The sequence below is a fragment of the Caloenas nicobarica genome, chromosome Z (genome assembly GCF_036013445.1).
Source record: "Caloenas nicobarica isolate bCalNic1 chromosome Z, bCalNic1.hap1, whole genome shotgun sequence".
NCBI classification, from domain to species: Eukaryota; Metazoa; Chordata; class Aves; order Columbiformes; family Columbidae; genus Caloenas; species Caloenas nicobarica.
Window position 1 is genome coordinate 47,482,667 of NC_088284.1, and position 26,950 is coordinate 47,509,616.

At 37.6% G+C, this 26,950-nt stretch overlaps 1 protein-coding gene across 1 annotated transcript in view; it reads left to right on the forward strand.

The window, feature by feature from the left end:
* Positions 1 to 2,774: 2,774 nt before the first annotated feature.
* Positions 2,775 to 26,950, forward strand: part of LOC136001661 (long-chain fatty acid transport protein 6-like) — a 39,164-nt gene continuing 14,988 nt past the window's right edge. The window contains exons 1-5 of the mRNA XM_065656216.1: positions 2,775 to 3,444; positions 12,366 to 12,572; positions 14,757 to 14,915; positions 15,566 to 15,690; positions 26,418 to 26,612. Coding sequence (XP_065512288.1) covers positions 2,931 to 3,444; positions 12,366 to 12,572; positions 14,757 to 14,915; positions 15,566 to 15,690; positions 26,418 to 26,612 — 1,200 coding nt within the window. The 5' untranslated portion in view covers positions 2,775 to 2,930. The remainder of the gene's footprint in view (positions 3,445 to 12,365; positions 12,573 to 14,756; positions 14,916 to 15,565; positions 15,691 to 26,417; positions 26,613 to 26,950) is intronic.

Below are 26,950 nucleotides of genomic sequence, written 5' to 3' on the forward strand. Positions count from 1 at the left end.
AAGCAGCGTAAGAAGCTGTTGCCTGCCACTTCTCAATGTGTTTGTTGCTGCGTCAGCCCATCTTTTTCCTTGATCCTCTCATTCAATTGTCAACGCACAGGAGACCACAAGAAAGACAGTTCATATGATTCCCAGGGTTTTAGGGCAAGAGCTAAAAATTTTATCAAAAAACATGACAAAATGAGCATGAAGCTGAGCTTTGGCTTGAGTCAAATGGCCAGAATTAAATTTCCATTATTTCTGGTGTTCCTCAGTTTCAAGGCCAGAAAAACAAACAAACAAACAAACAAACAAAGACAAAAACCCCCCACAAAACCCCAAATAAACAAAACACAAACACAAAGAAAACAAACAAACAAACACCAAAACCCCATGAAACAAACAGCAATAACAACAACAAAAACCAAAACCAAAACAAAACCAAAAAAACCCCCAAACCCGAAACAGAATAAACTGACATTTTCCTGTTAAGGTTAGTGGAGGATTGGTACGAAATCTGCCTGCAAAAGCTCTGTAAATCAAGTCTTTTCCCTCTGACTGCATGATGTGGAACATATGCCCAAAACCCTAAGAAATCAATGATCTATTGTTTCTGTTATGTGTCTGCAATCATTTTTTCAAACATTGAGGAAGGCAGTATGCACTTTGATTTAGAGTAATTTACAGGTTTTTGAGTTTTTTTAACAGAAATCTGTGTGACATTTATTGTGGAGGGAAAAGTCTTCTTGTAATGACATGAAAATTTAAGGAATTTATTTGTAGCATTTGAATTATGTCTTGAGTTCTTTAGTAGTTCCTTGTTTTCCTACCACCTATTGGGTAACGGGAGAGCAATGGCATATGTGATCTGCTGCAACCTTCTTGTCATCCTGCTCTGTGAGAGGGCTGGTTTGTCCCTTAATGTGTTGTGGTTTAATCAGAAGGCAGGCTGCGTAGGTTTGCCAGAAACAATACAATCTTGAATTTGATTATCTGGAAACTGTGTTCTTCATTATCAGTATAGATCACCCTTTCAGATCTTTTGCAGCTGTTACTTCCTCATCCATAAACATTTACATTCACACTTCAGTAATTTTTTTGCTTTTGTCACAAGGCTAAAAGAGGCTAAGGAGATCCTTAGACTTAAAGAGGAAGACTTTGGCAAAAGAGAGGAAGAAGCTGACAGGCCTTTCTTGCTGAGGTGACCTTGGTTAGCTGAGAAATACACCAAAGTTAGACAAAGCAAGCTTTGCAGGAAATATGCCATGGTTCAGAGTAAGCATAAGTTTTGTAAGGAGGACTCTGGACAAATTTAGGCCATTTGCTTAATTTATGAAATGTTTAAACTAAAACTTTCACACGTATTTGCAATAATTAAACATTCTAAATTGCAATGTGCAAACTGCCTCTGTCCTAGGAAGAATAGTATAGTATGTATAGTATAGATAGTACACAGGGGAGGGGAGGGGAGGGGAGGGGAGGGGAGGGGAGGGGAGGGGAGGGGAGGGGAGGGGAGGGGAGGGGAGGGGAGGGGAGGGGAGGGGAGGGGACGGGAGGGGAGGGGACGGGAGGGGAGGGGAAGAAGAGAAGAAAATTCAGAATTGTTTCAAAGCACATTCCCATGCTGTAAAAAAATGTATTTACTATAGGCTGCAGTTTTAAAAGAAGTAAGTACCTTCTGTTTTTTGTCATGATGCATTGGAGTTATGAGTTCAAATTGTTTATGGCCAACAGAAGGGCAGAAAATGTGTCACTCACAAAATGACCTCAGCTTCTCATGGCTCACATAATTCCACACTCAGCCACACAAAAACACATGAACACCCTGACACGTGTCTCATCAAGGGCGACAGCAGTGGATGCCTTTAGATCGCAGGGAGCCATCAGTGTGTTGAAGTGCTTGGGGTCACAGACCTCAGCAGCAGCAGGATCACCACTGTCCCCTGGTGTGACTGCTGCTTTCCGCAGCGTCCCTTCAGCACAAACGAGACACATCTGCGTGGTACACTGACCCACGGCCTTGACCCAGCCGCCAGCCTCCAGGACTGAACCACTCCTGAAGGTATTTCCTGTAGCTGGGCTTGTCGCAACGCTGGTCTCCTCGGCCCAAAAGTGCCCCAGAGGCACCGGTGGTGTGTGAGCGTGGGCCGCAGGCTGGCCTGGGCCCCTGTGGTGACAGGGCCTGGAGGCTGAGCCCCGCTCGACGCCTCCGCAGGGAGCCGAGCCCCAGGGACCAGCGCCAGTAACTCACACCCCGGGGCCGAACTGCTGCAAGTAGCGAGGGCACAGCCCGAGGGCACCTGCCCTCCCGGTGCTTCCCCGCCGCCCTCCCAGGGCCCGGGGCCCCGGCACTCGCTCTGCCGCCGCCCGCCGGGGCGGGGGCCGTGCCGGGGCCAGACTTCCTGCGCTCGGCCACCGCCTTAGGCAGGATCCAAAGTCCCGGGCTCCCGCGGCCGCGGGTGGGGTGAGGAAGCGGATCGCGCCTTATGCAACAGGCTCAGGGAGCAGCCGCGCCGGCCCGCCAGCAGCTCGGTGCCGTCCGTGAGTCCCGGGGGCGGGGAGCGCACGCCTCAGCAGTGCGTGCTGAGGGCCGCAGCTCCGGCCCTGCCTGCCCTCGCCTCGCCCGCCGGGGCGTGCCGGCCCGCAGGTGCGGGACCCGCCGCAGCCGGGGGAGGCTGAGGCGCACGGGCGGCTCCGGGCGGCCGCCGTGCCGGCGCTGAGGCGGGCGGCGGGGCTGAGGTGCGCGCCCGGCGGTCGCCGCCTGTTGCTCGGCTCCCCCTGCCCTGCCTGAGCGGGGGTTGGTGCGGGCTTCCCAGGGCGGCGGACCTCTCTGGAGCAGGAGAGGGCGGGAAAAGCATCAGTCCCCACCTGCCTTCTCCTCAGGCTCCGCACCTTGCCTGGCTGCTCCCCGCGTCCCGGCTCCGTGTGTGAAGCCGCCTGGCTGCGGTGATATGAGCGGCTGGGACGAGCTTTATCCACTCGCAATGCCGCCCTCCTGGGTACCGGGCGCTGCCGCCGGGATTGTCTCCTTGCACCTCATTCAGAAACTCCTCTTCCCGTACTTCTGGGCTGACCTGAGATACCTGCTGAAAGTATTGATGTATGGGCTGAAAGTGGAGATGTACCAGCTGCAAGGGAAGATTGTCACCATCCTGGACAAGTTTGTGAAGCTGGCTGAGAAGCAGCCCCACAAGCCGTTCCTCATCTACGAGGGGAAGGTGCACACCTACCGGGATGTGGACAGGAGGAGTAACAGGGTAGCACAGGTCTTCCTGCACCATGGGGATCTGAAGAAGGGTGACACGGTGGCCTTGCTGATGGGCAACGAGCCAGACTTCATCCATGTGTGGTTCGGACTGGCCAAGCTGGGCTGCGTGGTGGCTTTCCTCAACTTCAATGTCCGCTCCAGATCTCTCCTGCACTGTATCAGTAGCTGTGAGCCCAAGATGCTGGTTGTGGGAGCAGGTAGAGTATACGTCCGATTCATACATCCAGAACTTTTAATGTCACATCTCCCATGTGTATGTCTCTCTAACTCCTTTATTGAAAGCCTGATTTTCAGATGTTCACAGAATGAAGGAAATCTAGGACTAAAGGGGTTCAAGAGATCATAAAGCTTAAGCCTCTCAGGCAGAATCAAGTATATCCATGCTTTGGAGACATCCATTTAACCTTTTCTTAAAAAGTGTACATTGCAGGAAAGTTTGCAACATCTAAGTACAGCCTGTTCCAAACATTTAATCACTTCAATAGTTGCTTAATGTATCTCAGAAAAGATTAAAATGATCTATTAAGAATAATTTCCCATTCATTTTAAATAGTCAATTTTAATCTTAAGTCAGTACTTTCTTCTCCTGTGCTATCTCCCTGTCCTTCTAGTGAACAAAACCACAGTAAAGCAGAAGTTCTAAGCTCAGACTGTGCAACCTCTGCTGCACAACTATTTGCAGAGGTATGATAGTCTTCCAGGAACCAAAATTCGAGAGGTTTTTTTTACAGGTGTAGCACATAGGAGGTTGTTTTGTAATAACTACCTTACTGTTGGTGTTTGATTATAGAAGATGTTGCTGTATTTGAATTGGAGATAATTGTGTAAGTTTACAAAGCATTGCATTTTTATTAAGTGTTTCAAAAAAATTTTAAATCTTGATGTAGGCATACTGTGCGTTGTATATTCAAATTGGGTTTCAGTTATAGAGATGTATAAACTGAAGACGGATCCAAAACTTAAACTTGCCTCAGCATTTATGATCAAGTGCAAGTGAACCTGCAGTGCTAAAAGATCACACAGAACCTTGGCATTTGGTTGGAGGAGGATATTTCAAAATATAATATATTAATCTTGTTCTGCCTCGCTGTTAGTTCAAGTCTGCTCTGCCTTATTTCTATTTCAGAAGTTCTTGCCTTATTCCAATTACACGGGTTGTGGGCTTTTGCATCCATGACACCTAAATGTGGATTTCCTTCCATGTGTTCTCTGCTGCTGCAAAATTTATGATTTCAAAAATGTATTTAAGATTTTTCCCTTGCATATTTTTAATTATAAATTTTGTCATTCTGATTGTATATAGTATGCTGGTTTAAGAATGCTGGTAATTAAAACAAGCTAATGTAACAAAAGCCAATGTAAATGTAATCCCAAAACACATGATAACAATGCTTCTGAACTGAGAGTTTTTAATTTTGCCTAATAATAATAATAATAATAATAATAATAATAATAATAATAATAATAATAATAATAATAATAATATCTCATTTAACACCCACTCAGCAATATGTGCTTTTGATTGTATCGATTGAGGAATGGAATTAATGTTCAGGAAATTCTTGCTGATTGATGAAGGAGAACTTTGGATCAAAACTTTTATCTATGAGTAGTCTTTATTAAAATGAGAGGTTAACTAATGAATGAAAAGAGTATTTGCAAAGCAGGATCAAGGTCCAGGTTTCTCTGCTCTTAATTTGTTACCAGCAGCTAATAGCAAGAGGAACTATGTTAAACTGACTTCTTCTAGGACTCTGCTGCTGCTCACAAAAGAAGAGCTATGCGCAGACAGATAATACAACAGAGATACCAACAAAGTAGTCTCTGAGCTGGTCTTTTATGTATTGATCTTCTTATTTTATTCATCAGTTTTAGCCTCTGCATTAAGTTTGTCAGTACCTTGAGCCTGCAAGGCTTCACAGTATTCTTTTTTGGGACCGAGAGGCTCTTTTTAATCTGTATCTGTGAAAGAAGTTGAAGTTCCGTTAATGTCCTTGTTTATTGGCTCCAAAAGGAGACTCTCCAAAGCAGTCCAGGTTTCATAATTGAAGTTTCATATACTGTTCAGTGACTGTGAAGACTAATTCATACCACTCTTGAAACAAAAAACATATTTTACATAATTATTGTACATAATAATTTCCTCCTAATGTTTCTAAAAATTTCAGAGCAGTATTTAACACTGAGGTTACACAGTCAGATAATTCCAGAAGTCTGTCAAACATATTTTTGTCCAGCGTTAGTGTGTGTTTCAAGGAATTCTTCCTTACCAGTACGTGAGTTCAACTTCCTTGTGTGTTTTGCTCTTGTGGCACCATTTTCCACAGGATTGTGCACAGGTTGAACATAGTCTATTTTTTTGAAAAATTTTTACCCTAAAAAAAATTAACCCGGGGTCCAATATCTATCATTGTCATAATCAGGCATCATGTTTGGCAACTAAGATTGGGTTTTTTTTAATGAGAGATTAGTATGTAATGGTATTATTTCTGGATAGTAGAAATTCTAATTTTCAAAAATATGTAGGTTTTTTACCCTCCATAAATAAATATAGGCTTGACTTAGCAATTCCAATTTTGTAACAGTTACAAAACTATCTTCTAAATATTTTGGATGGCCTTCAGTCTTGTTCATATACTACAGCACAGCAGAAATCATCCCCTTAACAATTTGACCATTAACTGTCTGTGCCCAGCAACACCAAATTTGCTCTTGAAATTCTTGTCTGTAATGGCACATGAAATCAAGAACCTGTATTCAAATCCATTTAATTTTAAGTTTTCGTTTGTACTGAAGGGAACCTTCCACCTTCTACTGATACCTGAGACAGTGCCCACAGATAACTGTTTATTGCAAAATCTTCCGTGTTCAGAATGGTGGTGTAGCATTCCCCTGCATGACACAATTGTATCTTGCAACTTCTGGTACTTCTTGACATTTTTTCACAAATGTGATACCTCTATCCAAATAGGACGAGTACTGTTTATGTTTGCATTTTCTTTGATGCTTTGTTCAGCGTTTCCTACTACCTCTTGCAAGATCACTCTTATTTGTGGAATTTGTAGTCTTCAGTTTTGTGCTTGCATGTTTTACAGAGGTTGTGGTTGGATAACCTGGTCCAATTAGTATCGTCTTGTCTTTCCTTCAGTGCTTGCAATCAGACTATCTTCTGGGCTGACAGTTCTCTGCTGTTTTGACTGGGTATGTTCTAACTTTAGAGGGAAGGCTTCCAACAGTACCTAAGTTTGAGGGGTTTGGTTTTGACTTACATATTCTACGAACTCTGCAATTGAATGTTTTACTCTTAAGTCTCAGATATTATTATAAAAAGTCAAGATTTCTCCCTCTTGTTGATTTCTTATATGAAATGGATATCTCTAAATGATTGATTTTTTTTTCTGTGACAGCGATGTTCTTTTAATTTCGTTGAGCACAATCTAGTAACTTAGGTTTTTCCTTCTCATGCAACCACAGGCTGTAAGGCAAATATAGATTCTCTCATTTGCCAGTATTTAGACTTTGTGTTCCTTTCCGTATTTCCACTTACCATTGTGGCAGAGAGAGTTTTTGCTTTAGCTACTTTCATTTGTCTGCTGGGTTCCCAGAGCATTTAGCTCTTGCTTTCATTTGTTGTGTAACATTCTCACACTTCCATTCCCAGCAGCAGTGTCTACCACCACACCCATTTTGGGAGATGTTTGTTGAAAGAGATTCAAAAGTTGGAGTTTAAAACTGCATTTTTAATAAAACAGCAGTTAACTAACATATAAGTAAATGAGGAACTTCTAAAGGAGGAAAAAAAACCTACGCCTTTCTCTCTGTCAGACTGCCAGCATTAACTTACTTGAACAGCAATCTGACCTGTTAAAAACATATTTGCCCTTACTACATTTGTTACCAGATTATGCTACCTTTATTCATTTAAAAACTACTGGTTAAACAGAGGAATAAGGTACTGCTTAAAATGGAGGCACCTTTTAAGGCACTGTGTCCTTTCTAGGGAATATTTGTACTCATTGGAGTGTTGCTTTAACAAGGGATTAGATTTTACCTTTGGACAGTACCTGTGTAACAGCTAGTAAACAATACTTACAATCTAGTGACCCACCAGAAAGCTAAAAATGGAATTTTCCAGTGCATTTATAATATGTTGCTACTCAAAGGAGTTCAGCTCTTAGTAGGACATCCCAGATCAGCATTATGATTTCTGATACAAGGATTCAACTATGAAAGGATTGCATTACTAAACTCCATGAGCTGGGTTTACATCAGTCTTGACAGAAAAGACTCTTCAGGGAGTGTACATGGACACTTGTGGGCAGCCTGCTTTATGTGGCCCCGCTTGAGCAGGGGTGTGGGACCAAGGTGACCTCCCAAGGTCCCTTCCAACCACAGCCACTCTGTGATTCTTCGATTCTGTACAGAATTGCATCTCCTAGCTGTGCAAGTATAGCATTTTCCTGGCCAGGATTATTTACTCTTGAGGCACCAGCAGTGCTTTCTGCTGCTGCAGAGTGTTTTCTGAACTTCTCATCATCTGAGCTCAGAACCAGGGTTTATGCTGGCAGGAGTGAAGTTCAGAAAGAAGTATGTCTACATCCTGAAGAAAGAGAGTAAACAAAGTCTTTTTTAGTATTTGTTAATTAAGGTCACAGGGAATTATATTCAAGTATTTTATGAAAACCTTTTTTTTAAACTATTTGGAATAAAAAGCTATTTAGACCTAAACATTTAGGACAAGGAAACCACAGATGACCTGCAGAAGACATCCACTCTGTTAGACACCATAACTCTTTGATTACTTGCTTTTACTTAGTCTGTGCCTCTGTCCCCGGTGGCCTTGGAGTGAAAAACAGTGATTCCCAAGCTGATTTTTGTTTTACTGCCTTTACTGGCTTCAGTGATGTTTCAAAATACCAGCACTGATCATGAGCCACAACTGACTTGTAATTTCTGTTATTATTGCTTAGCGAGAGTAAGTGCTCAGTGTAAAGAGTCACTTGGGGGATCAAGTACGAGTAACAATTATTTTTTGAGGCCAAACAGTGTGGAGAAGAGTTTGGACTTGCCATAGCTTACTGAGCATATCGACCAGGGTACACATCAAAATGTAAGAACCATTTCATACAGCTTTCCTTCTGAGTAACTTTCTGTTCAGTACAAGTTGATCTCATAAACTGATTTATTCCTTTCATCAGTGTAGGACTATGTCCTTGCCAGCAGGCTGCATTGTTTCTTTGCCAGAAAATAACATAAAAACCTTTTGTGCAACTTGAAGCCTAGGACAATAGTTCAGAACCAAAACATATTTTCCTTGCTTTCTCAAAAGATGTAACAATTACGTATTCATGTGAATTTCATGTAACAGTTTCACAAACTTTTTATTGAATAATGAAATGCTTTAAAAGCAAGAGGGGAAAAAACCCAAAGAAGTAGAGAAGTATATTCATCTTGATCAGTTATAGATTTTTTTTTTTTCCCTGTAGAAGCCAAATGGTTAGCAAATGGTGAATATTTGTATACAAACTATGTAAACTATGCACACAGAACTGCTGACTACACTGCCAAACTTTAGATAAGCAGTCTTTTCTTCCAAAACAAATAAACCAAAACTTAAATATACTTGTGTAAAAAACCAAACAAGTACTTGAGAGAAACCACAAGCTTAAATAGCCAAATTGCTTTACTGTAGTTGCTTTTCTATATGATTCTATGGTAAAGTACACATACTAGATACCTCTAGAAATAATCAAACTGTAGTTACTCCAAGAGGGCTGTTTTTTCCTAACAGTTGGACAAGATGATATGTAAGACCAGTGAGCCCTACACAAAGTCTGGCACACAAGTTTTTTGTTAGTGGAAGAGAACATTAGTTGACTATCATCAGAATTATTCTTTGGAAATATATTGGTACAACTGTGACTTATCTTCAAAAGCTCCATGCTCCTGTGTGTTCCAGAAGTAATTTTCAGTTTCTGGCGCTTTGAATACAGCTGTTTTAAATTATCCTTTCTTATTCAGGAAATTGCTTCTGCTGTTCTCTGCTATCTCACTAGAAATTTCTTTCAAGATAATGTATAATTACAAGCTGCTCACATATTGTTCCAAGTACTAGATTCCTGAGCATAGAAGAAAAATTCTATTCTATAGTTGATTCATAGTCTGATAGTAGTTAAAAAAACAAGCAAGCCTCTGTGCAACAACAAAACCTGTAGGCTTTATGAGTATTTAAAGAAACAATAAACAGTTTATATGTTTAATCTGAAGATTGATCTAAATTATTTACAGTAAATATCTTTCAGTCTGCTGAAAGGGAGCTATGTCCTCCTGACATTCTTGAATCTTAAATGATTGTGTCTGTAGAGTTGCCATCTTTCTTCCTTTGAAGGAAGGAAAGAGAGAAAAAGAAAAAAAAAGTCATCTTATTTTTACAACTTGCACTTCATGTTACTCAAATACACAAAGAACTTGGTGCACGTCTTACCCAGAACTTCTGAATACCAAAAAGTTAGTAATACTTCTGAATTTCTTCGTGTCCTGCAGTCCTAAACAATAGTATCTTCTGTAGAGAAGTTAAAAGTTGGTAAGTAACACGACTTCACCTTCATCACATTCAGAAATGTAAAAAGCAAAATAATTCAAGGAAATGCAAGAAGGAATGAATTTATCTATGGAAAATAAGGAAATCCCTTTGGTATCTGCAATACTTTAAAAAGGTGATACTCACGGAGTTGGGGTTTTTTGGTTGTTTTTTTGTGGGTTTTTTTGTTTGTTTGGTTTTTCTGTTTTTTGGTTGGTTGGTTGGGTTTTTTGTTTGTTGGTTGGTTTGGTTTTTTGTGTGATTGTTTTGGTTTGGTTTTTTCCAGGCCTTTTGCAAGAAGATAGTTTTCAGTTAAAAAATAGGTGAAATATCACTTACAATTACGCTTTAGTTACACAGGGTCATTTTGCACAACGACTTTTTATTGGGCAGTTTTCTCAATATTTCTACATCAGATTTTTTATCTGATAAGAACACTACACAAGATAGACAGCTGAGTCTGGTTCAAATGTCTACTGGAAGCTGGACGAGCCAAGAAATTAATAAAAATTCTTAACAATTAACAATCCTTAACATCTTTGCTGGCACTATAGTTGTAGCCAGTGTGCTATATTATTTTACTATTTTTCAGAACAGAAATGGAGCACCAGCCACTGTGTGTCTTTTACTGTGTTCTCAGCCTAACTTACACCTACACAAACTATCATTAGTATATTTAGAAGACCATGTATCTCCGTATATGTATAATAGGAAGACAGAAGTCAGTATTTGAAGGTAATAAGTATACAGTTATTCTGTCACACTTGGTTTATTAATAGGTGTTTTTCATTGGAAATAATACTTGCTGTATTTTCATATTTATTACTTTAAAAATATATCCTGATTTTACAATATGACAGCAAAACAGAATTAATATGCCAATGAACCTTGATTTCAGTGCATTGAGTTTCCTGCAGTTAACACTATTGTTCTTAACATTTTTTTTTATTCACATTTTTTCATTCTGTTGCTATGTGTAGTGGAAGGGGACTGTACTCCAGTGATTCAAACAGGAGGCTAACTGTCTTTTAGATTTTCATAATTATTTGGTTGATTCTTTCCTGATATCATTCTGCAGTGCAAAGAAGTTAGAACACAGAAAACTGAATGTCACAGTCCATCAGATCTATTTGTTAAACATTCATAAAATATATAGAACTTGTACTCTGTAGGCTTTAGGTTTGTAAGACGTATGTTTAGTTGGCAACAGTAGGCTGTATCTCTTACAGTAATAGAGATTAGTATGTCATTCATTAAAATATATACAACAGTCTGTCATTAGGAAAGTAGTTTTCTGAAGGATTAAAAATCTTCTGTTATTTTGGTGTAAAATTTATTCAAGGAGGTTCTATTAATGGTATCCATATTTAATTTTTCGTGAAATAAGCTTGGAGTTGATATCAGGATTTCAAATGCTGGCTGTGGCAATGCCTCATTATGAGGTTCTGGGTGAGTCATGTCAACTTTGTTTACTCCTCTATAAAAACTGATATAATAACATAAATTTATACCCACAGGGATATTTGCAAGATTAATTACATAGGCTGAGATCCAGCAAAGCACTTAAGTATAAATGAGTCTTTAAGCATATGAGTAGTTCTATTGAAAGCAGTATTTTTCCTATTCTTGAGAATTTTCCGGGATTAGTATTTTAATGCCTGTGCAGTTTTCTGAGAAAGTGATAGATGGTAAAAATGCTTAGAAATATAAATGTAATTACCAAATGTATTACTTGGTTTTTTCTTTTTGTTTAATCTAGAACTCTCTCTCATAGTTTCTTTCCTGATTAGCCAACCAAATAGATCTTAGTTATGCTGCAGTTTTTATTTAATAAAAGTGAGTTTTTGCTTTTATTCAGGTGAAAGCCAATAGAAGGAATGGCTTTCAGTGAATGAACATCTGATTGTAAGAGAATAAAATTGTCTGCTGTACCTAAAATCAGATTGATTAAGGTATCTAATGCATGTAAAGCACTACATAAATAGTGACATCGTTCCCTGGCAGTGTCTGAATAAACCATGGGCCTGTATCATACTTCTGTTCTGTGAAATTGAGATACCTGCATACATGATATAGTTTTTTGTGTGTTTTTAAATTAGTCACTTCTGTGCTTTTGCAAAAAATACTGCTTGAAGAGATTGCTGTTAAGGGCATTTGCCTTGCATCTTCAACATCTTTCTTCAGGATTTAGTTAAGTTGAAGCTTAACTGCACTTCATTTTGATCTTCGCAATGACAAAGGGTTATTCAAAATGAGGTGGGAAGCAGGAGCTAGTAATTAAGGCTCGAGATTTTGCCCTGAGGGCTAGTTGAGAATTAGACCTTGTGGAGTCAGCACTATTATTACCACATTATATCCTGTTTTCAGTGAATTTTCATTCTAATTCATCATTATTTTATTGAATGTATTGATGTCCATTGTGGTTACTTTCATTCCTCCTTATATTATAAAAAGCCTAATGTTTAGAAGACAAATACTTTATTTGCTAGTTTTGTGAAAACATAATGTAAGTAACATTATTGTATGTTAATTTTCAAGACTTGCTTGGGACACTGGAAGAAATTCTTCCTAATCTTGAAAAAGATCTCAGTGTTTGGATAATGACCAAAGACTCCACTTTTCCAAGTGTGCATACCCTTTTAGACAAAATAGAGGCTGCATCTGAAGACCCCGTTCCAGTTAATCGACGGTCTACCAACAACCTCAAGTCATCTGTTTTATATATATTTACTTCAGGAACAACAGGTACAGGTCTCCTAAAGAGTCTGTATTTTCCTTCAGCTTTCATTGACTTGATTTTCTGAAACTCTAATTTTTGGTTCATCATATCATAGTAGAATATCACCTTTCTTATGTAGAAGCATTATGGTAGAAAATAAGCATGTTTCTTGTCAATAACTATTGAAATTCAGTGGTTTGTGGGCTTCTTTTCATTTTTTTTACTGCCATATTGTGCAAATACTATGAGAAGCTTTACCTCTTATTACTTCAAAGCTAAGACATTTATAAAACATTTTTCTTTTTTGATGGGTTTACAATGATAATAAACATTTATTTTGTGATCACACACCACTGCCTAGCTAACAGGGCTAACATTTTATCTAGAACTTCAAAAACCAAGCAAATAGGCATTTGGGTTTTCTTCATTAAGTCATGTTCTATGCAGGTCACCGTAGAGAAAGAAAATAGGATTAAGTTACTAGCCTTTCAGTTTAGAAACAGATGGCTGAATTTATTACCAGTGCTCCAGCAGCTAAGAAGCTAAGACTTTAAAAAAACTGATCATGATCATGACATGAAAAGCAGCATGATGTTGTTAAGATAAGCAGATTGGCATTCTCATTCAGTTGAACACAACAGTTTTAGCCATAAAAAGATTTAAAATGAAGATGTGTTTTATGTCTTTGTTCCCTCATACAAATAATTATTTGATTTATTTGCTTTGGGTTCTGGCCAAAAATTAGAAAATAAAACTGTCAATCTAGAATAAAAAAAAATAGGCAAGCATAAATATTGTCATGAGGTCAGGTATGTTTGTAATACTAATAATCTGAATACATTTGAGTTGGCTGGTTAAAAGTAAGGAGTTTTAGCTAAAAACTACTATAGAATTCTCCAGGTAGGAGGGTTTAGTTCTAGTAACAGCATTCAGAATATCTGTGTTAAGTCTCAAATTTTAGTTATGTAGAATTCAAAAATTATTTGAATGCTTGTATGTATTACATTAATTTACAAGGGATTTCTTTTATGTACCATGTAACTAAAAGGATAAGGTTTATTTGGTCTGGAAGAGTATGGAATAACTAATCCTAATCTAAAGTAACTAAACATTTTCACAGTTTTTGACAAAGCAAGAGCATAGTGTTGCTCCTAAATGACTGGTAAACTTAATTAAAAAAAAAAGAAGTATCTTGCACAGTCTGTAGTCAGCTGTCTGTAAAGGCAGAAGGAAAAAAATATTCAAGACTCTGTAGAGCACTTCTTACCATTCATTGGCAACATAAGTGTATTGCCTTTTCTCTTCAGTGTGATGAGTTATGGAACAGCTTTGAAGTGTAGCTAGAATCTCCACAGATTGTATATCCATCTAACAGCTCTAGTTAAGTCTTCAAAGGAACGGTAGCTTTGCTAGGACAGGCGAGAACACTTTCTGAACCATTAAATTTTTTGAAATTTTTAGCAGTTTTCCCTGTTATTCATAAGGACTCAGTCTGAAATTTGTGTGTATTTGAGAACATATATGAAGCAAGAACACCTCCCTTACTCAAAATAATGGGTACCAGACTAGCAGCCAAAGAAGATCTTGCATGCGAGTCTGCATGTTGCTGAACAGAAATTATGTACTGAACCTGAAGAAATTAATTAAGAAGAACCTAACTGGAATGGGCTTTTGGCTGGATTTTTTTTTAAATTATTCTACGTAGTCTTCATAGCATTCTAAAACAAATAAGTGGATGTAGATGTACGCATCCACCCACTACATGATCTACTTTGTGTAGATCTCATACCTTTCTTAGCTAAGTTACAGTTACTGTGACTCTTGCCTGAAAGAGATCTAGTGTGGTGTCTCTTTATGTTGAAGGAGGTCCGTATGTACAAGCCCCTTGTTGGCTCTACATAATTAGATAGCATGCTAACCATGGAGTTTATTCATGCTTCCACCCCTTTGAATTGACTTGCTATCAGATTAAATAAATAACAGATGATGTTACAAAGTGGCCTGTGTTTCTTTATGTGTAGAGAACAAACATGCAATAATGCACTAAACAGCCAATTGTCGAATAATGAGTGTCTAAACAGGTCACTGAAAATTTAGTTATGGAAGAAATAATTGATTCTTTTATGATTTTAGAGACCTTAAACGGCGGGGGGGGGGAAAGTATTATTTTTAAGAGAAGCTTTATGCATTGTTTTGTGTTTTCATTACAGGTCTTCCAAAGGCCGCAGTCATCAGTCACATGCAGGTTCTTAAAGGAGCTGCTGGACTGTGGGCTTTTGGTGCTACTGCAGAAGATGTAGTTTATATTACTCTGCCTCTTTATCACAGTTCAGCATCTCTTCTCGGCATTGGTGGATGCATTGAATTGGGTAGGGCTCGTTTCATTTAATTGTGTTGTTAATAAAGAATTATTATAAAAATTTATAAAACACACTAAAGTTCACTGCTATTAGGAAGACTAATGCTTTGCTGAAACCACATGAATAGTCTCTTTGGAATAGCTTTATATTTCTGTATTTTGGAATGGGGACTGTTGTAAATAGCTAAAGATCTCTTGCAACCTATTTTTGTGGTACTGGAGAAGAATTAGTTATAGACATTTGTGTCACAAATATTTTCAGTTTCTTTTATATTTAGGTAAAAAGGAATTTAAGGACATACGTAATATTTTGTCAATGTCTATAATGCATTAGTGTATGTACAGACTGAGCATGGTAATTTTTAGTTAGACACTTTTGAGTAATGTTACAACACTAACAAAGAGAAGCTGTCTTCTGGCTTTCAACCTCTTACCTATTGGCGTACTGTCTCACCAAGGAGGAAACTGGGTTCATCTCCCTTCTTTGTCTACCAGGTTTGAACACGTCTTCTAATAAAACAGCTTAAATACCATATGGTTCTCTGAATACAGCTGCTCTTAGTTCCTCTTATGTTCTATTTTGTAGAAAGAGTGAACACAGCTAGCAAAGCTGTGATGCAGAGAAAATGCTTAATTTCTTTCTCTGCTGTTTCCACAAAGGTGCAACCTGTGTGTTAAAAAAGAAGTTCTCAGCTAGTCAGTTTTGGAGTGACTGTAAAAAGTACAATGTGACTGTCATCCAGTATATTGGAGAACTTTGCCGTTACCTTTGCAGCCAGCCAGTGGTAAGTGGACCCAAAATGATGGCTGTTCATCTGATATGTACATTTATTGTTCTTACTGTGGTTATGTTAAAAGGGAAATAAAACTGTACTGAACCTGTCCCTCTGCTTTTTTATTTGAGGTTCTTCCAATATTTGGTGGTCTCTAGGCTGTAAAAGAAACAAATGGCTTGAATCAGATGTTGAAACATTAAAAGATTTCAGGACTGAAAAACTGATTCAGCATCATTTGGTGAAAAAATATTATTTCACAGAGTTTCACAATGTAATCTTAGAAAACCAAGGTTACTGTTCAATATATTTTCGGAATTTTCAGAACTTTGTTTCTTGGTACATAAGTATATGAGAAATCTCAAGTTGTGTAGGTCATGTTTTAGCACTGTTTTGGCTTGTGGAATGTGCTTGTTTTGAGAACAACTAAACCACATTTTAAAGTTTGGAATTGTTTTGATCCAGGTTAGCAGCTCAAAGGCAGAATGCCTTTTGCTTCAATTAGAGAGCTGTTCCAGACAACAAAGCGACTTTTGTAAAAGTGACATTCCTCTCTGAAACTGTCTTAGCCCCAACTTGAAAATACTTCTTTTGCCTTGGCGGTCTGTGGTGTCTGTCTACATGGTATCAAGTAAGATGTATGCCGAACCTGCTGTAATTACCAAGTATAGCTGACTCTGGTTACCTAAATTAACTTCTGATCTGGCTGTTTTCTGCTGTGTTTCTGTATTTACCCATTGATGACAGTGAGAGCTCGAGATGTTTAGGCTAAGCTAAATGCCTGAGATTTGTTGGAATAAATTGAAGGTCTATGTAATAAAATAGACAGAATGGATATAAACTGTTGCATAGCAAACCCAACTGACTTTCTGTCCTCAAATGCTTGTGCTGTGTCAAAATTAATATGAAGCAAACATTCATAGTCTAGTAAAAACTAAAATTCATCTTGCTAATGCTGGCAACTTCCATCCATTTATGAGCTGCAGGTTGTCCTATTTTGTTTCAATAATAAATCCTAAAGATTACACCACACATTATCTTACCTGGTTAAGCATTTTCATACATGACTTTACACAGCCAATTATGATCAGAAACAGCTTTTATTTTGAATGCTAAATAAAAAAAAAAGATAACAGATTCCAAGTACCTGTGCAACATTGAGCAAAAAGAACTGTATCCTCTTTTAATTTAAGAAAATGTTTGGAACACAAAGAGATTTGTGAAAAAGTACAGAAGTTGGATGCCATGCAACTGTTACCTTTTTAAACATTCTTCCTTTGTGTCTATGATAATTTCATTTTGTGATTTAAAAAAAAAGCAACAAGAATAAGTGATTTATTTCCTTTTCATTGAATTTTATTGAAGTGAGTCATCTCTTAGGAAATGGTGCCAATAATTCTAATTAATTAATCTGAAAATTCTAATCCATCTCTTAATTTTACGATTTTCTAGAATAACCTGTTCCTTAAGCAGTGTTCTAATAATTCAAAGAGAATGCAAATCAGTCTTGTTTTCCAGCAGAATAACAATCTTCATTAATATCTCAAGTTGCTGACCAAAGAATGGGAAAGGTCAGTGTTCATAAGACATTGGATTTTTTTTTTTTCCTCCTGAAAAAAAGGGATGTGTTAGTAATGTAGCAGGGAGTCATAGGTCCTACAGCACTATCCATGCATGCCTCAGAAGGAGAATATTCTTCAATAAAAGAGGCCGTGGCTTATGTCCCAGTGACCACCACTGGCTGTGGTGTCAAACCAGAATAACTATACCTTTCTGTCTCTGTTTCTTTTTTATTTGGTGTTTTTTGGTTTTTTGTTGGTTTGGTTTTGTTTGTTTGCTTTTTAACTTTATCATACAATAAACAAAAAGTTACAGAATAATGAAAAATTGAGTTAAAGACTATAAAGAGAAACAAAACAAATGAAGGGCCTAGCTTTTATATTATACATTTTGATTTTTCTTCATTGTAGGCTAATGTGATTTCCCCAAAATTATCTCCCTTCTCTCCAACACTTCACAATTTTTGCTGTATCTGAAGCCTCAGATATTAATTGTTCTGCTTTCTCTACTTTAACAACTGTACAGTTAGAGCATGGCATTTTCTTTTACCATTTTACTCCCAGTATCTTAAAGCAAAAATTATAGATTAATATACTTCACTTTGTAAAACAGACTTATTTTTAAATCCTTACCAAGCCATCATAAAGTTAAAGAAGTTTTAAGTTTTCCAAGTAAAGTTATTTATGCTATCATTAACTATTTATATACTATGCTTATACCATCATTAACTATATAACTTTTCTATTTATTAATTTAAGTGCGTACTTTCTAGGAGCTGGCATGTCTAAACTCTTTGCCTGGTGAGGCTTCAGGGTTTTTTGATTTTGGCTTTTTTTTGCTAGGTGGCTAAAGACAAACCTCATGTAACTTATCAACAAAAATTGAAATTATGAAATAGATCAGTTTGACAGTTAGGTACTTGAAGAAAAATAGCAATTATTTGTCATGTTAAAACTGGAAGATAAACATGTTCACACAAATAAATGAAAGGCTTTAAAATATGTTACACAATCCATTATTTTTCAAGTAGGTGAAGGAATTTTCCAAATTGTTATCTATGTTTCATTAACTTAGTACTACTATATATACTGACAGCATGAGAAAGATATGGCTAATACAAGTTTTAGAGCTCTGTGAAGGTATTATGTGGGCAGTGTTCTCAAGGCTAGAGTGCTATTAAGCCCTTCTAGTGAACATATTTTAAAACCATAGCAATTATCTTAAGTGCTTCATGTTTCTTTAACACTAAACTTGAAATAAATCGTATGTTTCTAATAGTTGAAAGGTGGATTGAGGTCTTTTATGTCATAGATTTTGAACAGAACTTTTGGCAAGTCTCTGTGGTAGCATAGACTCTTGGCTTAGCTTTCCTTATTGGCTTTGTCTTGTTTGATCATTTTGCCTCCCACTGACACCTGCAACAGCTCTCGAAGACTCTTTTACAGTAGAATTTTTCTGAAGCCTGTTCTCCATCCAGTTTGGTTTAGTAATCCATTGTCTGGAAATAACATTTGTTAGAAAAGGAAGTTGTCTTTTTTTCCTTAAGTATAAGTACAAAGACCTTGCATTATCTGATGTTCATAGAATTTGCTGGGCTCCTAAATAAATGAGTAATCCTCGTGCCTGTCCTCTTTCAAGCCCTTTTTCTGCATTCTTTTAATCATAGTGAAAGTATGAGAGCCAGCATGGATGGCTAGTAGTCATCAGTAGCTACAAAGTGGATCCTACTCTAAAATATTGGCATGACTACTCCAGTGAAAGAGAATGTTCAAGAAATTAATAATTTGTTCTTGCTGGCTGACATTGCTCGAAGTCTCTGTTAACAGTGATCTATCACATTTCAGAAGTATGGCATAGCATAGCTACCTATTTCCTCTCTAAGCAAAGGCCTTGGAAATACTTCTCTACTAATCTGTGGATATGTTTTCCTTGGAGGGTTGCAACACATTTAAAATTTAACATGTAAAGTGTATACAAAATCTTCATAATGCAATTGCAGATTTATTTCAAATTTGAACAAATGAGCTATTTAAAAATATCTGTTGCGTCCTGAAGTGTTTGGAAATATATGAATGGTAATACAGCATTTCTTTCCTGCTTTCCTGTAAAGGAGACCTGAATACTGAAGTGGTTTACAAACAGAGGCTAGAAATGTTTTCTTGATAGTTATGTCTTGTCTTCTACTCTCATAAGCTGTCATGCATTATGACATTAATTGTTTGAACCTTTCATGAGCTTGGTAAGGTCTCTATTAAAACCAGAGTTCATGTCTACTTGTATTCAAAGTCTGTTTCACAATTAATTATATTGTTGCTTAGAAATTTTATTTCAATATCTGTCCTGTTGTATGTCCATTTGGTTTTGAGACAATGTTATCCTTTGACACCAGTGACGTTTCCTCTTTCCTTGAGGATATTAAGGGTACTATTACTTGGGTATAAGTAAGGTATGCCTTATACTTGGGTGTAAGACCATGTATATCAGCTTTCAGACTTTATTTTGTTAAACTGAAGCAAGCCAATCTCTCTACTAGATCCAGTTTGGCCCAGGCTTCTTTGGATGGGATTAAGCTCTCTGAAGTGACTCTAGAAAAGATGCTTATGCTTAAGGATTTATTTTATTAAAACTCTTCTGTGTCAGAACAATAGTAACTTAGAAGGAGAAAACAAGCAGGTCAATGCTGCTGGGATGGGCAGACAGAGTGAACAGTTCTTTCCGAGCTGTTGACTGAAGTGTTGTGGGAAGGGGTGTAAGAGCACGGTTTATATGTGTCCCACTGTCTCCCACCTAGAAGCAGGTTTTGATACTCAGGTAAGGAAGGAAAAAGGAATCCAGAGGCATTTATTTGCAGTGCAGGTTTTACTTGACATTACATTTTATTCTCCTTAAAGTTTAGCTCAATTTATATTCAGTAATGGAAACTGTTCACTAATGGAAATTTGTCAAGCCCCTTGTAGGTTTTCAGCATAAACATTTTATTAAATACCCCAAACCAGTAATGTGTCACAGTTACAGACAACCACATCTGTACCTTCCATTTGAAGTCTCTGAAAAATCTCTGTATGTCATTGAAATTTTATTTACTGAGGCAAATTTAGCAATTTATTTATTCTTCTAGTAACCTGTTCAAAAAAAAAAAGTAGCCACCCGTGTATGTTGTAAGCAGACATAATTATTAACCCAAGTTGTTGCTGATTTACTACAGTATCAACAGTGCCTAAAAGGAGAATTAAACACTGTTTGTACATGCAGTTAGAGAAAATAGAATTTTTAGACTAATAATGTATTTGGCACATCTGAAACAAAGCTTAAAAATGGACCCGGGATTTCGAAGCTTGTATTTTTTCCCTCCCAACTATATCAGTTGATTTAATTAAAACATATCACAACAAACTTTCTCTGTGCTTTAAACTGCCATGACTACAAAAACAGCACTATTTTTAAAAGTAGGTTTAAGAGCAGATTATAATCCCATCCATTTTTGCTACTACTTTCTGATGTTTAAAGGTACTGGCATACCTCTCTAGGACTCCATCCACAGGATGATTCTGTGCCTGTTTCCTCATTCTACCCACTAATAATGGTAAACGTTTTCAGGTTTTCTTACTGAAGAAGTCTTCTGTAATGTTTGTAGGGTTCCTTTGGCCTTGGGAAGTGTTGGTTTTACATACCCCAAACAGCACTGAAGACTAGTTGCAATGTCACCTACTGGTTGTAGCATGGTGGCTCAAAACTTTTCTGAGTCTTTAAGAGGTCATATAACTTGACCAATTTCCTTCCTTCCTTCCAGCTTTTTTTCCTAGATACTTATCTTTTGGGTTAAGCTAGTGGAGTGATGCAACAAATGTCCTGATAGTGAAACCTAGAAATTGCAATCGTACTTTTACAAAGAGAAGCATCATATTGGTCACAGAATACTGCATGCAATAATAAGTGCAAGAAATCACCTGTGTGTGCTTTAATTCTCTGAATTGACCTTTAGAAAGTTTTCTGTAATTTGTTTTGACTAGTGGGCTCTTGGGGCAATCACCAAAAATACAACTATCTACTTCGTGTTACTGGGTGGAACACAGACAAAAGTGACTTTTTTTTTGGTAGATATTTTCTGAGGGAGTAGAAGTACAGCTAAAGAAAATATTTCCTATTAGAAGAGCTAAAGGAAGAAAACTCCTTTTAGAATCTAATCCTATTAGATTATCAGGAGATTGATTAATAATGAAAGTGTGGTGAGAGTGAGCTATACTAAATAGCAAACAACCAGTTCCAGAACTGGAAGGAAGTGTCTGGTTCCTAGAATTCCTGTTCCTTTCTTACAGTGGACCTCGTCAGTACTCTTCCTGTTTTCTTTTACTTGTATTTTTAGATTGGTGTATGTATTTTGCTCAAAAAATCTATTCGCAATTTATAATTAGGCATTACTGAAAAGTAAACATAAGCATGCATCTTGAATAATTTATTATGTCTGTCATCATAATGGCAGTAGGATATCTCTCATCTTATAGCCTCTCTACTAATTACCTTATGCCCTTCTTTTCAGGGCTAATGTGTCAATAGAGACCTGGTGAATGTGTTGTTACACACATTCCTTGTAAATACATTAATGTAAATCCTGTGTGGTCTGTCCATCATATTTTATATTTAACAGATGTTTGCATTTCTGAAGTCCTGAGATTGCTTTTAGTTTCACCAAGACCATAATACAAGAAACACTTCATGCCTCCTTTGCTTGGAGTTGCCTTTACTTCTCTCTATTTAGCTTTTCCTGCTGCAGAAATGGTGAAAGTGGGACAATGACCATGGGGTTTTTTGTATTCTTTTAAAGCAGCTGCTAAGTAAATTTTTATATAGCCACAGTCATGAATCCTTCCTGCACCAATTAATATACTGTTGATGGCACTTTAAAAGGCATTTCTTTCATCAACCACTTAATCATGTAGATAATCCACATAGTTTCCAAAGAACACTTAAGGAGAAAAGACTGGCAGATGAAGAATCCCAAGTATGTGGTATTCAGTGTGATAAGGCAGATCTTGACTTGTCAACTAATTACTATACAAATGAAGAAAGCACTCAAAATGGAGAAATAGTGTGCCAGAAGCTGATTTATGAAGTATGCAGATATTTGGTATATGGTTCAAAGATCTTGGCAGAATGAACTGAAGAAAAGTCCAGGTGTGAGGTAAGAACAATTCTTGCTTGTTAATGCTTCAAAAAGGCATTGAAAAAAATGTTTCACCTTTACTATAAGAAATAAGTGTATACAGATTCAATTTCCATTTTATTTCAGAAACACTCTCTAAGAAAAGAAAACCACAGTTCAGGAAAATGAATAAATAGACATTTTTTTTAAAACCTTGGAAAAGAGTTCTACCATTCTGTTATTGTAAAATCTGTCCTCCTAATTATGTATCAAAAACTATTAATCACATTCAGAAACACAAAACATGAGCAAATTATCACAGAACACACATTATTTGCACTTCTTTGTGATAGTTGAGTAGAGCAAAGCACTGAGTCCTTCATAAATGAGATACTGTGAGGAAATACAGCTTTTAGTGAAGGAAATGTTATCTAGGAACTATGCTGTCGAAGCAGACTAAGAATACACATGCAGACAACTGTTCCAATGCCTGACAACCCTTTCCGTGAATAACTTTTTCCTAATATCCAATCTAAACCTCCCCTGGAGCAACCTGAGGCCATTTCCTCTCTACCTATCACTTGCTACTTGGGAGAAGAGACCAACACCCTCCATGCTACAACCTCCTGTCAGGTAGTTGTAGACGGCAATAAGGTCTCCCCTCAGCCTCCTTTTCTCCAGGCTAAACAGCCCCAGTTCCCTCAGCTGCCCTTCATAAGACTTGTGCTCCAGACCCCTCAGCAGCTTCATTGCCCTTCTCTGAACTCTCTCTAGTATTTCAAAGCCCTTCTTATGATGAGGGGCCCAACACTGAACACAGTATTCAAGATGCAACCTCACCAGTGCTGAGTACAGCTGCACGATCACTTGCCTAGTCCTGCTGGCCGCACTATTCCTGATACCAGCCAGGATGCTGTTGGCCTTTTTGGCCACCAGGGCACGCTGCTGGCTCATGTTCAGCCACCTGTCAGTCAACACCCCTAGATCCCTTTCCGCCAGGCAGCTTTCCAGCCACTCTTCCCCAAGCCTGTAGCACTGCCTGGGGTTGTTGTGACCCAAGCGCAGGACCCGGCACTTGGCCTTGTTGAACCTCATGCAATTGGCCTCAGCCCAATGATCCGGCTGGTCCTGATCCCTCTGCAGAGCCTTGCTACCCTCCAGCAGATCAACACTCCCACCCAGTTTGGCCTCGTCTGCAAATTTACTGAGGGTGCATTCAATCCCCTCATCCAGATCATTGATAAAGAGATTAAACAGAACTGGCCTCACTACTGGGCCCTGGGGAACAACACTCGTGAGCAGCCACCAATTGGATTTGACTCCATTCACCACAACTCCTTGGGCCCAGCCATCCAGCCAGTTCTTTATCCAGGCCATGAGCTGCCAGCTGCCATCTTTTCCACTAGAGAAACAACTTTGTGCTGTAGTAGTATAAATCAGCCAAAATAACATGAGTAATTGAAGGTAGTGAAGTAGCTATATTTGTCCTTTTGGAAAAAAACAAAAACCCAACCAACAAACAAACAAAAACCCCCATAATCCATATAGGTCATTGTTTCCTAGTTTGTGTCTTTTCAGCAAACAGCCATCAATGCTTTTATTTTTCTTGAAGTATAAATAATGGAAGCAAACTTGCCTACTTATTAGCTTGATCTCTAGAGATTTTGGATGTTCCTATTCTGATGAATGACCGATTTAGTGTTTGTATATATACACGCATGTGTTTGTTTCTTCCGTTCGTTGTGGAACAAAGGATTTCTGTGAAAGAATCTCATATGGTATTTTTCATATCTTAGTAGAGGCAGTATATTTGAATAATTCAGGGCTGTCAGCAAGGGGTAACTGCAGTTCAGTTACTGACATTTTAATTTCAGTTTAGCAATGAAACTGTAAGCAAAATAACCCACTTTGAAAGGATTTTAAGTCGAGCTGACTGAAGATGGAGGACAATTTTCTAGGGGAAAAAAAACGAGTAAAAATCTTTCCTGACAAAGTTCAAAGTAGCACTGAAACACTTTCTCTTAAAAAAAGGAATGCTTTTGTTGTTTGTTGACAGTATAATGATTTTGAATGTGTAGTATAACAGACATTATTATTTCAGATATATGAAAATCTGCACTGTTGCATTGTGACATTGCATCTGAAACTGAAAAAACAAACCACTCCAAAAGTTACACCTATGGGCAATTTTTACGCACTTTGTTCCAGGCTATGTCCACAGTCAGTTTTGTTGTACTATGTAATGCAGCACTTGTTAATAATGATTTGTCATTAAATTAGTGAAGTATGTGCTTGTGTGTTTCAAAATGACTTTTGCATCTAAAGTAAGGTAGGAGAGGAGAAGTGAAAAGGAAAGAATTGGGTTGTTGCAGAAACAGAATGGTTAGTGACCAAGGGAGGCTGCTGAGTGATGTAGTTTTGAGGTAAAATAACAGAATAATGCCTTATATTGTAATGTGCCAAGACCTATCTGCATCTAGTGAAATACGTGAGTTCCTTGCTGAATAATTTCAGCAAAAGAAGTTGATTTCCAGCAGAAAGAATCTGACGCTCAGTAAAGGAATTTTTTATCATTCTATGAGTTACCGCTTTTGAAGAGGGAAGAAAAAAGGCTGGTCTTTCTTTGTGATTTAGAGGAGGAGCTTAAAATTTCACTGTGTTTGCAGTTTTTGTTATAGAAATGAGGTTTCATGATCTGCATGGAAAATTGAATTTTGCCATGACATAAGCCTCTGAGGAACACTCCTGTCTATGTATGCAGTAGAAGGTTAACTGTTTTTAACATACAAAATATTTAAAGATTCTTGTTTCAGTTGGCTGACCAGATCTCTTCACAGAAATGATCTGCTGTGCTTTTAAGCCAGATTAAAGGTGCTAAAATGGTTTTTCACTATAAAGACATACCTAATTCATACTGGATTAGAGTTGGGAGGGGAAAAGGAAACTAGGATAGAAGAACAGAAAATAAGGACTATCTGCTTTCTTTGGTGTATATCTATATAATATATGTGTATATATATGGATATCTATGCACACACACATATATATAAAGAGTGTGAATATGTGCATACATATATGTAGAGGTGTTTGTATACATTTGTGTAAGTGCACATATATAGAGGTATATACAGTGTTGTGATACCAGAGTGCTATGGGGTTCTAAATGTAAGTGGTAACAAACGGCACCTTTGTTTATTTTGTGCTGTCTCACTTCTAAGACATTCTGTATTGCCACTTGCAATGATTAAAAAGGAAGTCTATTTTAAAATAGGTGAAATTAGAAACTAAACAACATTTTAGATCTTCTGCATTCTAATGCTTAAATCTGATTGTATTTTAAAGGCGCTCCATGCGATCACAAGGTTTGAGAACAGATTCATAAAATTAGAGTCTCACTGAATGGGGTGAATACATACTATTGTGTTTCTTGTAATAAAACATGGGAGTTGACAACAGTTAAGACTCAAGATCACCAAGGAATAATGTATTCCAAGTAACAATGAACAAAATTGTAAAAGTCTTAATATTGAAAGAAATACAGAAGATGACACATATGCAATGTGTGGGAAGGAACAGATATTACAAGTGTATGAAATCTGATTTTTTCTTATAATCAGTCTGAAGACACAAGAAAGTAACAATTAATCTATGCTGACTTTAATACCTTTCAGAAATAATTCCTGTCTTTCTCTATTCTTCCCAGTTTTCTAATTTCTCTGAGTGGAAACAAACTGAGATGATACAACTTTTACAATTTGGAAGCATTTATATAAATTAATTTAGTCATTATTTAGGAAATAATTTGCTTGCTCAACAAGATAATAAGGTTTTGATTGCAGTTTGCTACAGTCTATCTGTAGGCACCTCTGCCAGCTTTTTTGAACTTCTTAATTGGTGGTGGTGGTGGTAGTTTTTCATTTTTTCTGTTGTTTATACTTGATGTATTTAAAGAAAGTACATTTTTCCCACAGTAGATACAACAATCAAATGCGGTTATCAGTAGATTATACTTTAAATTATTATTTTCTTTTTTTAACAGAAGGAAGGAGAGAAGAATCACAAAGTCCGACTGGCAGTTGGAAATGGAGTAAGAAATGATGTATGGAGAGAATTTTTAGACAGATTTGGTGCTATTAAGATCTGTGAGTTTTATGGTGCTACTGAAGGAAACATTTGTTTCATGAACCACACAGGAAAAATTGGATCTGTTGGACGCACCAATTTCTTTTATAAGGTGACTATTTATTTACATTGTACTTTGTAAAAGGGCGTGCTGAAGGTAAAAGTGTCTCTCAGCTTGACCACAGGACGTGGGGCTGCAGTCATAAGTCCAGGGTAAAATTTCTAGCTTAGCTACTGCAAGTTTAATTGACCCTCTGTAAAATCTTGGCTGCCAAAGTATTACAGCTTGTGCTTAGCACCCAAACCAGTTATATTTTCAGCAGTAGCACACAGATTTTTCTTAAAGTACACAAGAGTCAAAAAGGCCTTGCCTCTCTTCTGACAGTTTTGAGGAAGTTCCAAGTATTATTTCAAATCTCTACTATATTAAAGGACAAAAGAGGAAGCTGG